The sequence below is a fragment of the Hipposideros armiger genome, unplaced genomic scaffold (assembly GCF_001890085.2).
Source record: "Hipposideros armiger isolate ML-2016 unplaced genomic scaffold, ASM189008v1 scaffold_386, whole genome shotgun sequence".
In the NCBI taxonomy this organism is placed as follows: domain Eukaryota; kingdom Metazoa; phylum Chordata; class Mammalia; order Chiroptera; family Hipposideridae; genus Hipposideros; species Hipposideros armiger.
Genome location: NW_017731736.1, coordinates 342159 through 357102, shown reverse-complemented (window position 1 = coordinate 357102; position 14944 = coordinate 342159). Strand labels below are relative to the sequence as shown.

At 35.7% G+C, this 14944-nt stretch overlaps 1 protein-coding gene across 9 annotated transcripts in view; it reads left to right on the top strand.

Annotated features, from left to right (window-relative positions):
* Nucleotides 1-14944, top strand: part of SLC4A4 (solute carrier family 4 member 4) — a 324167-nt gene that overhangs the window by 250466 nt on the left and 58757 nt on the right. For all 9 annotated transcript variants that reach the window (XM_019663211.1, XM_019663215.1, XM_019663217.1 and 6 more), the window contains one exon: nucleotides 9296-9366. In XM_019663211.1, the coding sequence (XP_019518756.1) occupies nucleotides 9296-9366 (71 nt within the window). The remainder of the gene's footprint in view (nucleotides 1-9295; nucleotides 9367-14944) is intronic.

Below are 14944 nucleotides of genomic sequence, written 5' to 3'. Positions count from 1 at the left end.
CACTCTACTCCATGTCCCGAGATTATATATGTATATATAATTATCGTTGACATACAGTATTATTCAACATCAGTTTCAGGAATACAATGCGGTCGTCAGGCCTCTACATCAACTATGAAGTGGACGCTCCAAAAGGACATGGGTCCATCTGGACCCCTAAGAAATGCTTACAACATTGTTGATTGTATTCCTCGAACTGTCTTTTTCTATCCCTGCATCCATTGTTTTAATTGGATGCTGGCTGAAAAGGTAATATGATACCCAGGAACACATATCTTAGTGTGTTTTAATTGTGAAAGATAAGACCAAGATTTTACATGTAATTTTCATTCTAAGAAGGATATTTGATTTCTTGAAAAACTAATTTTGAGGGTTGAACTGATTTTACGTTTGGCATGACAAGTTCTGGTTGAAGTGGTGACAACTTTTCCTTTGACTTGTTTCCCCCCAGTTGTGTAAAAGTTAGTCCTAAATAGCTAGAAGTTGCCTTGGAACGACTCTGACAATTCCGACTCCCTCTGCCTTGTACCAGTAAAGCAGTGCTGCTTGGCTTTGAAGTCAGAAAATCTTATATTCCAGTCCCAGCGTGACTAATGCCCAGTTTGTGACTTTGGGCAAGTTCCTTTTCCCAGGGTAGCTTAGCCTTACCAGATCATCCGCAAAATGGGGTTAAAAATAATACCTACCTTATAGAATTGTTTGAAAGGGTCTTATAGACAAAGTACTTGGGACAGTTTCTAATATGTAATAAGTAATTAAATGTGAACTGCCGTTATTATTGTTGTTATTATTCATTAATGTTTAAAATTTGTATGTAGCCTTTAAGTATGAATGATTAAACAAATCAGTCTTCATCATTCTCCCTTCTCCCAACATTGTTGGGAATTGGCCCATTCTGCAGTAAGACTGTTGGCTGCACCCAGTAGTTTTCGTCATTTAGATGAGTTGCACTTATGAAAGATATGTTTGTGAATGCAAGAATTATGTAAGCCTATGGAGATTAAACCTGGTTTGGAAAATGGCAAATGCATATTTGCACTTTCATGACAATCCATGTTTTACAAAACCCTTTAAGATGAATGATTATGTATTTCTCCCATAACTTGAATACTTTTTTTGATAGCAAACTACATAGATCCACCATAAATTTAGTACCTCATGATAGCAAACTGAAAAATGATAGAGAATAATACAGTTACATGTACAGCTAGAGTAAGAATTCTAAAAACAACAAAAGACTGGCCTTTCATCACAACATGCACTCCTAGTAAAAGAATTCAATCAATGAGTCAATAATATTTAAACTGGCGGGTGACTTGTTTTTCAACACTGGGGCAGTATGTAACGATGAACCAGAAACTGCACAGATGTAGTCGTGATCCTGCAAACTGAGCAACGATTTTACAGGAAAGGAAATCGGAGTCACTTATGACTGAGAAAACTCTGTTTATGGCTATAATAATATTGTGATTTTTTTTGTGTGCTTTGTGAAAACAATCTTTCCTCCTTTCTTTCTTCTTCATCTTTCTTGTTCTTACTTGCTTCCCTTAAAACTTCGTCAGTTCCTGAGTTTCCTTTTCTTCATGCACCTTTTTCTCCCCTCCTCTCACGCTATCTATTGCTCGGTAGCCCAGGCCATATACCTAGTTTTCATTTACTGAGGAACTAAGGAAGCTCATTTGCAAGGGCTAAAAGGAAAATTGGCCATGAAGTTTGACCTATTAGTCAGGTAGATACAGAGTTTTTGTGCTAAAATTTCCTTTTCTCAGAAATAGGATAGCTATTAATTTTTGTAGAGGCAATAGACGTTATATTATCCACTTTGTCTTGATGGTTACATAGCAGAGGCGTATAAGAAAGATGATTCAGTTCTAAAATCAAAAGTGAAAACTGAAAAATATCCAATTGAAGGACAAGTCAGAATATCTCATTTCAACACCAACATCCCAATTTAGAAAACTGCTAGTGTGATAAAGTGTAAACAATATGTGCTTTGGAGAAAAGGAAACTGAGTTTGAATTTCGACTCTAACTAGAAGTGTGACCCTGGCCTAAGTTAATTACCTAATCTTTGTGTTTCATAATCTGTGAGCTGGGTTAGTAATTGTACTTACTCATGGAGGTTGCTATAAGGGTTAAATGAAGTCTTATATGTAAAAGTGTTTGGCACCTAATAGACATTGTGTAAAAATTTGTTTTTGTTTTTTTTTTCATTTCTCATTGTCCCACAAAAAATTGCCCAGCCAGTTTAATCTTCTAATTGTATTCATTAAAAGGAGTTCAAACATTTTATTTTCCCTGAAATTTTCCTAGAGAAAGATACTAACTAGGCTTCTCCTGGAAGCCTACCAAAAAAAAAAAACCAAAAAAAAAAACCAAATTAACAACGAATATGCTGTTGTAGATAATTGTGAAACATTGAAGTCATATTAAAGAAAAAAATATTAGGGAGTTCAGCACAGCATCGTTAGATCATTTAGTACTATTCCACTGAATCTGAAGACAACAGAAGTGTTGTACACATACATAGTCATGTAGAGAAGGCTTTACAATCTTAGAGGTGAGATGTTCAGCTCTTCTAAGAGGAATCTATATAATTTGTTCAAAAACATAAATGCCAGAATTTTGTAAATCGGAAACAAGATATGGACTTTCTTCCTATCTTTCCCCTACCCTTTTCTCCTTCCCCTTTTGCCATCCACAGAAATTTACTGAGGGTCTGTTTCATTGTTTTTTTAGGAATTGTGCCACTTGCAATGAAGTAGAATGCACACCACACACACACACACACACACACACACACACACACCATATATATATATGTGTGTGTGTGTGTGTGTGTGTGTGTGTATATATATATATATATATATATATATATATATATATATATATATATATGGCTTATTATAAAATGTGTTGTTTTTTAGTGTTAATCACTTTTTAAATGAACAAGGTCAGATTCTTGACCCAGACTTTAGAAGTAAATTTCTATCTAGTACCTGGATTCATTTGCCTAATGTGTCAAGGTTGCAGTAACTATACACTTAAGGGCATGCTAATATTTTGGAAAGGGTCAAAATAAATATTCTGACCAGGTATTGGTTTTGTATCTGGTGGGGGAAGAAGCCTTGCTAAAAATGATAAACAAATTAGAAAAGCTAGAAAAAATGATTCAAGGGGATAGACACAATGCTTCATTGTTAACAGAAGGAATATATTTTACTGATTCATTGTTGACTGTTCCAGGGAGAACATGCTTAATAATGAATGGATGATTAAGAGGAAGCAAGCCTTTCTCAGGCACCAAGTGCATCATTGTCTATAGTGTCTATAAGTAAAAGATGGCCTTTTTCTTGGTGTGAAACTGTAAGACCAACTCAAGTGGTTGGAAGCAGCCATGGCTTCTATTTCCATACTGTTGTCTCGTCACAGAGGCTTCCAAATCTAAAATGGTTGTCACTAGAGTGGAATTTCATTACCATTTTTTCTATATAATTTTCTAATTATCTTAATAAATGCGACCCACCAGTATGTTATAACCATTAAGAAGAACTGCTAGCGCATGACTCCTCTGGTCCCATACTATAGTCAGTATGTGTTTCATAATTAGAAAGCAAATTATAAGAAAATCAGGAAATGAAAGAAAATCCCAATTTATCTCTCATGACTTGCATCATATTCTGGGCAATTTTTTTTTTATTGTGTGTCATTCCCTCCTTAGATTACAAAGTAGGTTTAAATCACAGACTAATGGTTAAAAAGGAGTACAAGGCTCCCTGGTGTAGCATTACTCAGGCTTGCATTTGTAAGAATACTTTACCAACATAGCTGACATTTTATCATTCATGGTAACATGGTCTTTTGAGAAAACCATAGATATTTGAAGAACTCATCATTTTAGTTTTCATTTACTGTCCTAACCTATATTTTAGCAATTTCTGTATAATGCTTGCAGGAATCAGAAAAGGAGAAGCAATGAATTTGGATAATCACCAGAACTTGAATTTCTGTAGCTTTGGGTTTGTATAAAACACAGATTGTGAAAACCGACCCCAGAATAATGTCTATACACATCTTAAATGCAAGAATGAGTGGATATGAAGCAAAGTTTTTGTGAAAATAATGGCTAAGTATATCTAGCTTAATACTAGATAGAAGCTCAGCTCTTTAACTTCCAGTGCAATATCGTAGGTGAACATGTGAAAAGTGCCCATGGGTTGAAGAGTATCATAATTTGAACTTGCCTCATTATGGTGAAAATCTCAAGCATTAGGCTTAGTTAATAATACTTAGGATAATAAGGAAAAGTGAAGAAAAACTTTCTAATAATTTTGTTTTAAGATTAAAGGCTGAAATAGTGGCAGGTAATTTCCCTAAGAGCTGCTTTTGCGAAAGTTTTCCTCATTCACCTTGTCATCCCTGCAAAAGCCATTTGGCTTTTACTGATCTAGAAATTTGAAACATGAATATTTGACTTTATCAAGAGGCACTTGTTTGTTCATGTTGTCCAGGACTCTTAAGTAAACCTGACATGACCATGCAGGCAAGAAGCTTATTTAATTTTATTCTGTATCTATTTTCCAGTTACTCAATTTCCTCAAGATGTTGCTTAAATAGAATGGAGTAAAACATTAAAATTTTATATCATGAAGAATACCCTTAAATTTATTTTAATGTGGAGCAGGTTAATCAGTTTCGCATTATTGTAACCCTAGAAGCTATCTTGAGGGTATAGATTCAGATTTGGCTAACATTTATTAAGCACCATCCAAATGTCAGACATTTTACTAGGGGATTTTAATAAACTGTATTTTAATATATATTATGTTATATTATATTGTATTATTATATATATTCATATATATAAATATAAATATATATATATGTATATATATGTATTTAATCATTACATAAACCCTGTAAGGTAGCTGACATTCTTCTCAGGTGTGAAGTTCTACCTTCTCCAGGTCATAAAGCTGATAATAATCTTGGCTATCATTTATTTAGCTCTTACCTGGTACTGGACACTGTGCTAACAATGTCCTATTTAATCTGCACAGTAACCTTATGAGGTGGATGGTTTCAAATCCGATTTCACAAATGAGGGACTTGTCGTCGAGTGGAGTGAGGTAGCTTCCTGAAGAGTATGTGGCGAGGGAGTTTGGGGACACTGAGTTCCAGAAGGTGGTGGAACCAGAATTCCAGCCCAGTCTCCTAGTGTTCCTTTCCCCACATTGTGATGTGGTGGTACTTCAAGGCAGACAGATCTGCCTCAGTGGCCTGTTATTGCTCGTACTCAATCTCATGGCTTCAAGTGAGCTTTTGTGTGTATTCCTGATGGTACATTTCCCTCTAATGTATCAACCAGAGAAGTCATGGGATAGTTCCTGGTGCCAGGTCACTAGAGGGTAAAGAAGGACAACCTTAAACAGTGCAATTGATATTCCCTTTGCAGGAGGGTACAATGACACATGGATGTGTCTGCTCATAGCTTCTGCAGCCTGTTCTTTCTCTAGATCTCTCATTAAACATAAAGAAGGAAAAACCAGCTCAAGATTGAAAACTCACAGACACATTTTTAAATGTCTATTACTGACAGTGTTCATTCCCCGTTCCGGAGGATCAGCTAGATTTTGATACATGGGAAGGAGGATCAAGAAGTGAAAATCCACGTAACATAAAACGATCAACCTGTGGAAACTCCCTGAAACCAAGTATGGGACACAGACTGTCCCAGTAACAATTGGCTAATCCTAAATGAGCCAGACTCTTAGGGCAAAGAGTTTCTTTGCTTTGCCATGGTACTAAGCAAACAGTGGACAGCTAGAGTGCAGCGTGTTTTGGCTTTCCCATTTGGCCTTTCCAGAATCCTAATTAAGGATATTGCAGATTCTATATAAACAGACCATTCTGCAATTGGTTGCCAAAATATTTGCATCGTATGTGTCTGGATCCAAATGGCGACCAATGGCTCTTGTAGACCAAGCTCCCAATTAGAATTAATCATTTTCTCTTCTGTGAATTTAAAGAAATTCACTTTTAATCTTATTTATGGACTCTACCATATTCTGTGTGTGTGTGTATATATGTGTGTGTGTGTGTGTGTGTGTATGGAAGTGCATGTTTGTATATTTTGAAGTCTCTCTCTTGAAGCAACTTCTTATTAAAATAATGATGAAAGTTTATACCTTTTACTGTCTCTTTGATACTGGTCTTCGAGGATTTTGAGAGCCAGTGTACTTTAATAGTTTGTCTCAGAGGAAGACTGAAAAGATAAAAGGAATTTTACGAGCAGAATTGATGTGTATCCAAACCTCGAGAGCAGTTACTAAAAGTTCAGATTGTAATCCTATTTTAGTTCACTCATGGTCTTTATTATCTGTCATTCATTTCACAAAGAAGGAGCCTTGCCTATCTTTCCCTCTCCTTGCTCCTTGTTTTTATGCAAAAAAGTGTGTTGCAAAACGACCTTCACTGTTTTGTGACAGGAAGCTCATAAATTGCATTAAAGAATCTAGCTCGGGAAGAGCAGCTTCCCAGACACCATCTAAATAGTGCCTGTGATTTCACATATGCTGTTTTCCTTCAGACGCTTGGATAAGTTCAACATTTCAGCTCCTAGTCGAGATTCACATCGTCTAACACTGGCAACTACTATCTCACCTTGATTTCTGTGGCCACATAAATCATCTTGATTTTCATAATTAGAAATGCTGGGTAGGAAAAGAAAGAATGCTGAACAAGGTTTTGGTACCAACTTTACTTCTGACTGACTGTAATTCTGGGTGAGAAACCTGGCATAACACATTTCAGAATCCCATCCACAATAGGAAGGTCTAAAAGGATATCTGTTATGTGGTCTTGTATGTTTTTAAGTGAATGAATGGAATAGTGTAAGAAAATGTAATTTAAGCTTTTTCTAACAAAATTGTAATAAAAATACAGGCTTTGTTAATAATAATTTATTAATATCTTCTTCCTTTTTGAAACGGATTCATGTTGTGTTTTATTGTTTGGGCCAAGCATCCTTTAGCCCATTTGGATTCTTTCTGTGACCTGTAGTGAAACAGAGGATAAGCAGACAGGCAGTTTGCATTTGTGCTCGTTTTATGGGGGAAATCGGGAAGCCCTGGCAGCAGCTTGCTTTAGGTTAAATGCTTAACAATTCCAGAGCCTTCAAAGATCAGAATGGATTCCCAAATTAAGAAAAACTAGGACTCAAGCTAAATATTTTCTTCCCTTTTTTTGCTTTTCTTATTTCATTTCTTTTGCTTTTATCTGCTTTCATTTCTTTGTATGATGGCCCCTTTCTTAGCTTCTTTTATAGACACTTAACAAATACTTTTTCAGAGGCGGTCGGTTAGCTCAGGTGGTTAGAGTGCAGGCTCATAACACCAAGGTTGCCAGTTCAATTCCCACATGGGCCAAGTTGCTGCGCCCTCCACAACTAGATCGAAGACAACTACTTGACTTAGAGCTGATAGGTACTGGAAAAACACACTGTTCCCCAATAAAATTTATAAAACAAACAAAAACAAATACTTTTTCAGCTTTTTTGAAGTTTAATCAACAAATAAAATGTTAATATATTTAAAGTTACAACATAATAACTTCATATATGTATACATTGTGAAAGGATTCCCAATTTAATTAACACATCCAGAACCTCACGTGTTTATTTTATTTGGTGAGAACCCTTAAATTCTACTCTCTCAGCAAATTTCATTTATATAATACAGTATTATCAATTATAGTCATCATGTTTTACATTAGATCCTCAGACCTTATTCATCTTATAGCTGAAAGTTTGTATCCTTTTACCAACCTCTTTCTATTTCCCCCACCCCCAGCACCTGGCAACCACCACTCTATTCTCTGTTTCTATGAGTTAGACTTTTTTCTTTTTCCTTTCTTCCCTCCCTCCCCTCCCCTCCCCTACTCTCCCCTTTCCTCTCCTCCCCTCCCCTCTCCTTTCCTCTTCTCTCCACTTCTCATTTCTTTTCTTTTAGATTCTACCTATAAGTGATACCATACAGTACTTGTATTCTCTGTCTGGCTTATTTCACTGAGCATAATGTGCTCCACGTTCATCCATGTTGTCTCAATGGCAGGATTTCCTTCTTTTCAAAGCCTGAATCATAAATATTTTTGAGTTCCTGTGACTTAAGTGCCAGCCTGGGCTAATTCTGGAGAAAAGCAGTGAACAAGACATGCTCCTCCATTCTTCCCTCATGGATCTTACATTTTAAATTTCAACAGTCATATAAGGCTAACTGTTTCTCCTTAAAAGTTTATGTAGGCAAGACCTGAGCCGTGGCAAACTAAAAGGACCAGGACAGGTTAGGAGCTTGGAGAAGGGGTGGTGCTCAGGGACCAAACAATAATTAACAGTTTGGATGTTAAATGAAATATGTGGTCCTTGAGGACAGAAACCTAATAAGTGTTCATTCACATTATTTCCATAAATTAGGGCTATTCTCTGAGTAACAAAATTTTTTTTATACATAACACTTCACATAAAGGAAAAAGGGTCATCTGATAAAGAAAGATGTTTTAATTATAGAATACTTTTAAAATATGTTTTAATTTTAGACTCATAAATAGGAAAAAAAAATATTTCCAAGAGGAGGGTTGGTTTAATAAATAAATTAGGTTCTTCTGCAAGTGACATCTTAAATCTACAAATGATGCCAAAGTATATGAAAATAATTTTCAAAATCAGATTAAATATTCATCCCAGTTATATTTGTGTAATTTATTATTTTAGTACTTTTTTGTTTTTACACAGTTTGCAGAGATATACTTTCTTATATACAGTCTAAATTTCTAAAAATTCCAAATCAGTTAATTCTTTTTTTTTCCCCCAAATCAGTTAAGTCTTAATTAGTATAACTCCAATTTGTGAAATTGACTCTACATGAAGCCAGTCATCAACTTACTAACAGCATTTCTTGTACTAGGCAAAATATATTGAATACCTTTTAGTAACAGAGAAGTTGTTTTTTTTTTTTGCTTGTTTGTTTGGAAACCTGAAACAAATAAATTTTATCCCATCTCATTAAATATTTGCCATTGTTTCTTATCAGATTTGAGCACAATAGATGTGTCCCAACTTTTGGTTATTTTATCTAGGTGAAAGGCGAATATAGTTATAATAAAGAATAATTCATTGTGCCTTTATGCTTATATTGTTTGAAGACATTTTTAATGCCTAACCCTCCTTTTTTAGATTATTAATTATGCATTTTAGTTATTTGTATTTTATTTTTATAGTAAAAATTGTCTTTTTCTTACAGTTAATATTTCAATATCTAATAACACTACATTGGCTCCAGAGGATTTGCCAACTCTATCTTCTACTGATATGGTGAGTGACTTAATATTTCAAACCACTTGCACACTTGCATATTGCGTACTCTAATTATTATATTCATATTGTAATGCCACCTACCATTCATCGTATATTCTTATTATAATGTCTCCTACATTCAGCAATTCGAGCATGAACACATATTTAATAATCAGTGATAGTGGAAAGACAGAAAAAACACTTTCCTACTTTCCTTGCTCTAGTAACCTTTTTTTTTTTTTATCGAAAGTGAATATTTACTTCTGCCACATGCTTTTTAAACCCCCTTAGGAAGTTAATTGCTATATTCCCTTAATTGCCACCTTCAAGTATTTTCACAAGGGAAAGTGAGGGAAGTAGAGAAATGAGAGCCTGGTATCCTCTCTCTGTTTCTAGTACGATTAAGAATTCTTCTGGCTACCAAATGGTGCTGTGTTCTCTTCACCAAGGGTGATTGTAGCAGGACATTTCCTCTGTCACTTAGAAAAGACTGTGCCTCTGTCACATGATATCCTTTCCCATGGCTTGTAACCAAGGATCTTTAAGAGACTGGAACTGAGCTTTAAAAATGAGCTGTTTTGTATGGAAGGTCACACACTGGAAGGAGACTTTTGTGTTCAAGAAAAAGGGAAAGTGCTGTTTCAGACTTTCAATTGTGTTCCTTCTACACTGGATATGGACTCTGACCAAAGAATATCAATCTCTCAGTTTTAAAGATAGAAACCGTAATACCTTGTATTGATAGAGTGCCCATCTCTCAGGAGACCAGAACACTTCTGCAGACATTATATAACAAGTACCCACAACTTCCCTTTCAAAGATGATGTTTTCTATCTTTCCTGCATAACTCTCATTTGACCCTACTTTATTTCTCTCTTGTTTTCTTATTCTGTGGCTCTCTTAACTTTTTAAAGTTTTCTCCGACTTTCCCCAAACTTTGCCTCTTGATTTCTTCCATGTTTGAGAGTGTGTGTGTGTGTGTGTGTGTGTGTGTGTGTGTGTGTAAGACAGTGTGTATATATCTCTTAAAAGCCACATATAGAAGAGTTCAGTTTTCAGTCTTTAAGCCAGCTAGCCTATTGCCTGAAAGGACTCAATTAAAATACAAAGAAAAAAAATGCAAAGGAAAATAGTTTCTTCTAGACTTAAAGAATTTTAATTAAAATCCAATTAAAAATTTAAAAATATTTGTAATTAATTAGAACTATAAGTTAATTTCCAATAAAAATTAATAAACCACTTACTTCCACTGACTTAAAAAGAGATTTTTCCTAACTTAATTCTTTTTCTAACTAATCAAGGAAAGCTTTAAATTTAATGAATGTTTAAGCCCTGTCTTTGGGCAAGTCCTGGAGAGACTTCAGTAATGGATGTGTATATAGCTTTCTAATTCCAAAAGCTGCCTATTTCCATTCTTTGGGGAATCAGAATAGTGTTTCATGTAGAAGAACTTACAGATACTGAGTTCTCGGGTCAGACTGCCTGGTTTCAAATGCAGGCCCCACTACTTAACAGGCTGTGGAACCTTCTCAGTTTGCCATCCCTAAAATGGTGATGATAATAGTGTTTACCTCACAGGCACTATAAGGGTCAAACTAATAGATAGGCAGGACTTAGCATAGTGGCTGACACATACTTATCTCTCAGTCACTGCTGGGGACTGTTATTAGTCTATTTAGATATTATTATTATTCTAGTAGGCCATGCTGCCTCCATAACTCAGGTTCGTGGAAAGAACATGGAAACCACTGCTTCTGACAGGCTCCTGAGACCTCTGTCTGCCCAGCCATATTAGGTCTACTACCTTGAACCTTTCCTAGGACATACAGTCATCAGCACTTAGTTTCCTTCTTTTCCGTGAAGCTATAGTTAGATGATGAAAGAAGGTGCTGTAAGAGTGACATGCAGCCCCTGGGCACCAGCGAGATGCCCTCGAACGAGGCTCCTGAGAAGATTGTGTTTGAGGAAGGAAGGCTTTTTCCCTTCAGCTTCATTAGCTGAAGACAAGCTTTCTTCTTCCTAGTGGGAGGGGTGTGTTTTCAGGGGGGAAAAACGCAGGAAAATTGGGGCATTAGAGTTTTTAGACAGAGATTAGCACCCTAAAATAACCACCTCTCAAGATAAAAAGGCAGGTTTTCTGTTATTTTCATTTATTGTTGGAATCGTGTGTTTAATTCTTCTTATCTTCATCAGTTTTCCCATAGATTTCTCATTTGGCACATTCCTTCATATTGTAAACAAAATTCTTTAAAAGGCCCCTATAAAATGGTGAGACCAGCCACAGCTTATCCACACTGTATATATAAACCATAAGCATTAAGATCTGTTGGCTTCCACTTAGCAGCTCTGAAAGGTAAAGACCAGATTTCAAAAATCTAACATCACTCTCTTCTGAAGGGTGATTGGATGGATCAGTTAAGTATTTGTTTTTCACATTAGATTCATTTTGTTTTGTTTTTTATTAAATCAAGACATGTCATATAATGCACCGTTTTTACATGTTCATTGTAATGCATTTTGACTATTTTATACACTCATGTAACCACCACCCAAAACATGATAAAGGACGTTTCCCTCATCCCAGAGTGTCCAGTGGTCTGCTCTGTATCTTGTTTTATGCCCAGCTTTCTGAGCCTCAGGAGATCTTTCTTTGCCCAGCTGCTCTGCCTCCAGCCCTTCCCAGGGCAGATGCTTTAGTTCATCAGAGGTGCCTGAATGCCTCAGAGGGTTTTCTCTCAGCTCTCTTGCCCTGCCTCCCATCTTAGGAAAGTGGCTTGCTTGCGTCTGTGTCTAAGGCAGGATTTCCCTCAGCAATCTTGTCTAACCTCCAGCCTTTTATATACTGCCTGGGCACTTAGCAAAGACTGAGCAAGTTTGGCAGGTGAATGCAGGTTCCATCTATGCCTAGGGCTCCTTAGAACTGTAATTGTCACCCCAGTCTACACACAGCCGTTAAAAACTCATTAAAACTTTGGCTTATATCTCCCTACCTCCATCTACAGTTAATGTATTTTCCACCTGCTACTCTGCCGGGGTGAGGCCATAGATCTCTTCACTCCTATGAAGATCTTGTTATTCATTTGGATTTCGTTGTATCCTCATCTCTCTGGTGGGTCTTAAAAAACTATAATTTTATAGCTTATCCAGCTTGCTTTGGTTGTTAGGTTGGAATCACCAGCCTCTTGCAACTTTCTGTATCTTAGTCACAAGCAGAACAGTCAGCTTTGGTATTTCACAACAATTCATGTAACTACAGAAAACTGCAGCTCAGATGCAGCCTGTCTGTAATATAGCAAGTCTGCAGATTACTGCAAATCTGACTCACCCACTACAGGGAAAAAAAAAAATCCCTAAATGAGTAAATGTACTATTTAACCTTGAGAGTTTTATTTGTAGTGTTACCCTCATTTATATATATATTTTAAAAGGCACATAGTTTGCCAGTCTGTACTCAAAGAGAGCAATGTAGAATTTTTAATTTTTACCTTTTTGCTTATTATATTACCCAGTGAAGAATATCATGTCTACATGGAGATCCTGTTAGTCGTGGGGCTAAGAAGTATTTCAGTCTCATATATTCTGCTTGGCAGTCCAACATGAACACAAAAGTACTTTGATTTGATGTATCTCCAAGGCCATTCTGGGAGTTAACATTCATTTTCATGGGAAATAGGATGTTATATACATCTTCTCGTACAGGGCATCCCTGTGATTTTCTCTCATTGAGGAAGTCAATTGCAAAAACCATTCTATCCTTAAATCTACATGAAGATTGCATATTCTTACTTTTTAAATAATATGGAAAATGTAAAACAAACACTAAAATGGAGACAATACAATGAACCCCATATACATATCACCTAAATTAAATGACTCAACATTTTCCCCATCCTCTCGCATAGATCCCCCACTTTTGTCTTTGGAGAGGATACTATAGTATTTAAAATTTTAAAATTAACCTTTCACTATACATTCTACTTTTAAGATTTATAAACAGATCTACTCAATATAAACAGGGCCTCTAGAAACTGAGATCCAGAAAAATAGATTAAAATCTCTTTCCATGAGATTGACTTCAGTTAGATCCTCAGCAACTTGGTCCCATTTCCTTTACACCTTTTTTTTTTCACCATTTACATAAACAATCTGCCTTGGCCCATCAGGTCCACTTACCCTAAGTTTCTCCAAATAGTGAGCATTCAATGAGTTTTGAATAAAGGATTTATTGGATAAGTGAATGAAGCATATATATAAACAAGAAAACACGTTTATCATTTCATGTACACCTGTATAGTTTTTACTTTGACCTGAATCTCTAAGAAAATCAATAAAACTGCCTGTTGGGATTTTTAAAACTTATTTATTTATTTTTTTTTAGTTACAGTTGATATTCAGTATTATATTGTATTAGTATCAGGCGTACAGCATACTGGTTAGCATTTATATAATTTATGCAGTGATCTCCCCGGTTAGCCTAGTACCCACCTGGCACTGTACTTGTACATACTTGTTGCGATATTACTGACTACATTCTCTATGCTGTTCTTTTCCTCACCAGCACTTGTTTGTTGATTTATTGATGATGACCATTCTGACAGATGTGAAGTGATAGCTCTTTGTGGTTTTAATTTGCATTTCTCTGATGATCAGTGATGTTGAGCATCTTTTTATATGTGTATTGGCCATGTGTATGTCCTCTTTGGAGAAATGTCTGTTCAGGTCCTCTGCCCGTTTTTTAATTGGATTGTTAGTTTTTTTGGTGTTAAGTTGTGTGAGTTCTTTATAAATTTTGTATATTAACCCCCTATCGGATGTAAATACCTTCTATTCAGTAGGCTGTCTTTTCGTTTTGTTGATGGTTTCCTTTGCTGTGCAAAACCTTTTTAGTTTGATGTAGTCCCATTTGTTTATTTTTTCTTTTGTTTCCCTTGCCTGAGGAGATATATCAATGAAAATATCACTAAGGGTAATGTCTGAGAGTTTGCTTCCTATGTTTTCTTTGAGGAGTTTTATGGTTTCAGGTCTTACATTTAAGTCTTTAATCCATTTTTAGTTCATTCTTGTATATGGTGTCCAGTTTCACTTTTTTTGCATGTCTCTCTCCAGTTTTCCCAGCACCATTTATTAAATAGACTGTCTTTACCCTAATGTAAAATCTTGCTTCCTTTGTCATAGATTAAATGAACAGATAGATGTGGCTTCATTTCTGGGCTCTCTATTCTGTTTCATTGATCTATGTATCTGTTTTTATGCCAGTAACATGCTATTTTGATTACTATAGTCTTTTACTATAGTTTGATATCAGGTAGTGTGATACCTCCAGCTTTGTTCTTCTTACTCAAGATCACTGTAGCTATTCAGGGTCTTTTCTGGTTCCATATAAATTTTAAGATTATTTGTTCTAGTCTGTGAAAAATGCCATTGTTATTTTAATAGGGATTACCTTGAATGTATAGATTGCTTTGGGTAGTATGGACATTTTAATGATGTTAATTCTTCCTATCTGTGAACGTGGTATGTACTTCCATTTATTTGTATCTTTTTCAATTTCTTTCTTCAGTGTCTGATAATTTTCTGAGTACAGGTCTTTTACCTC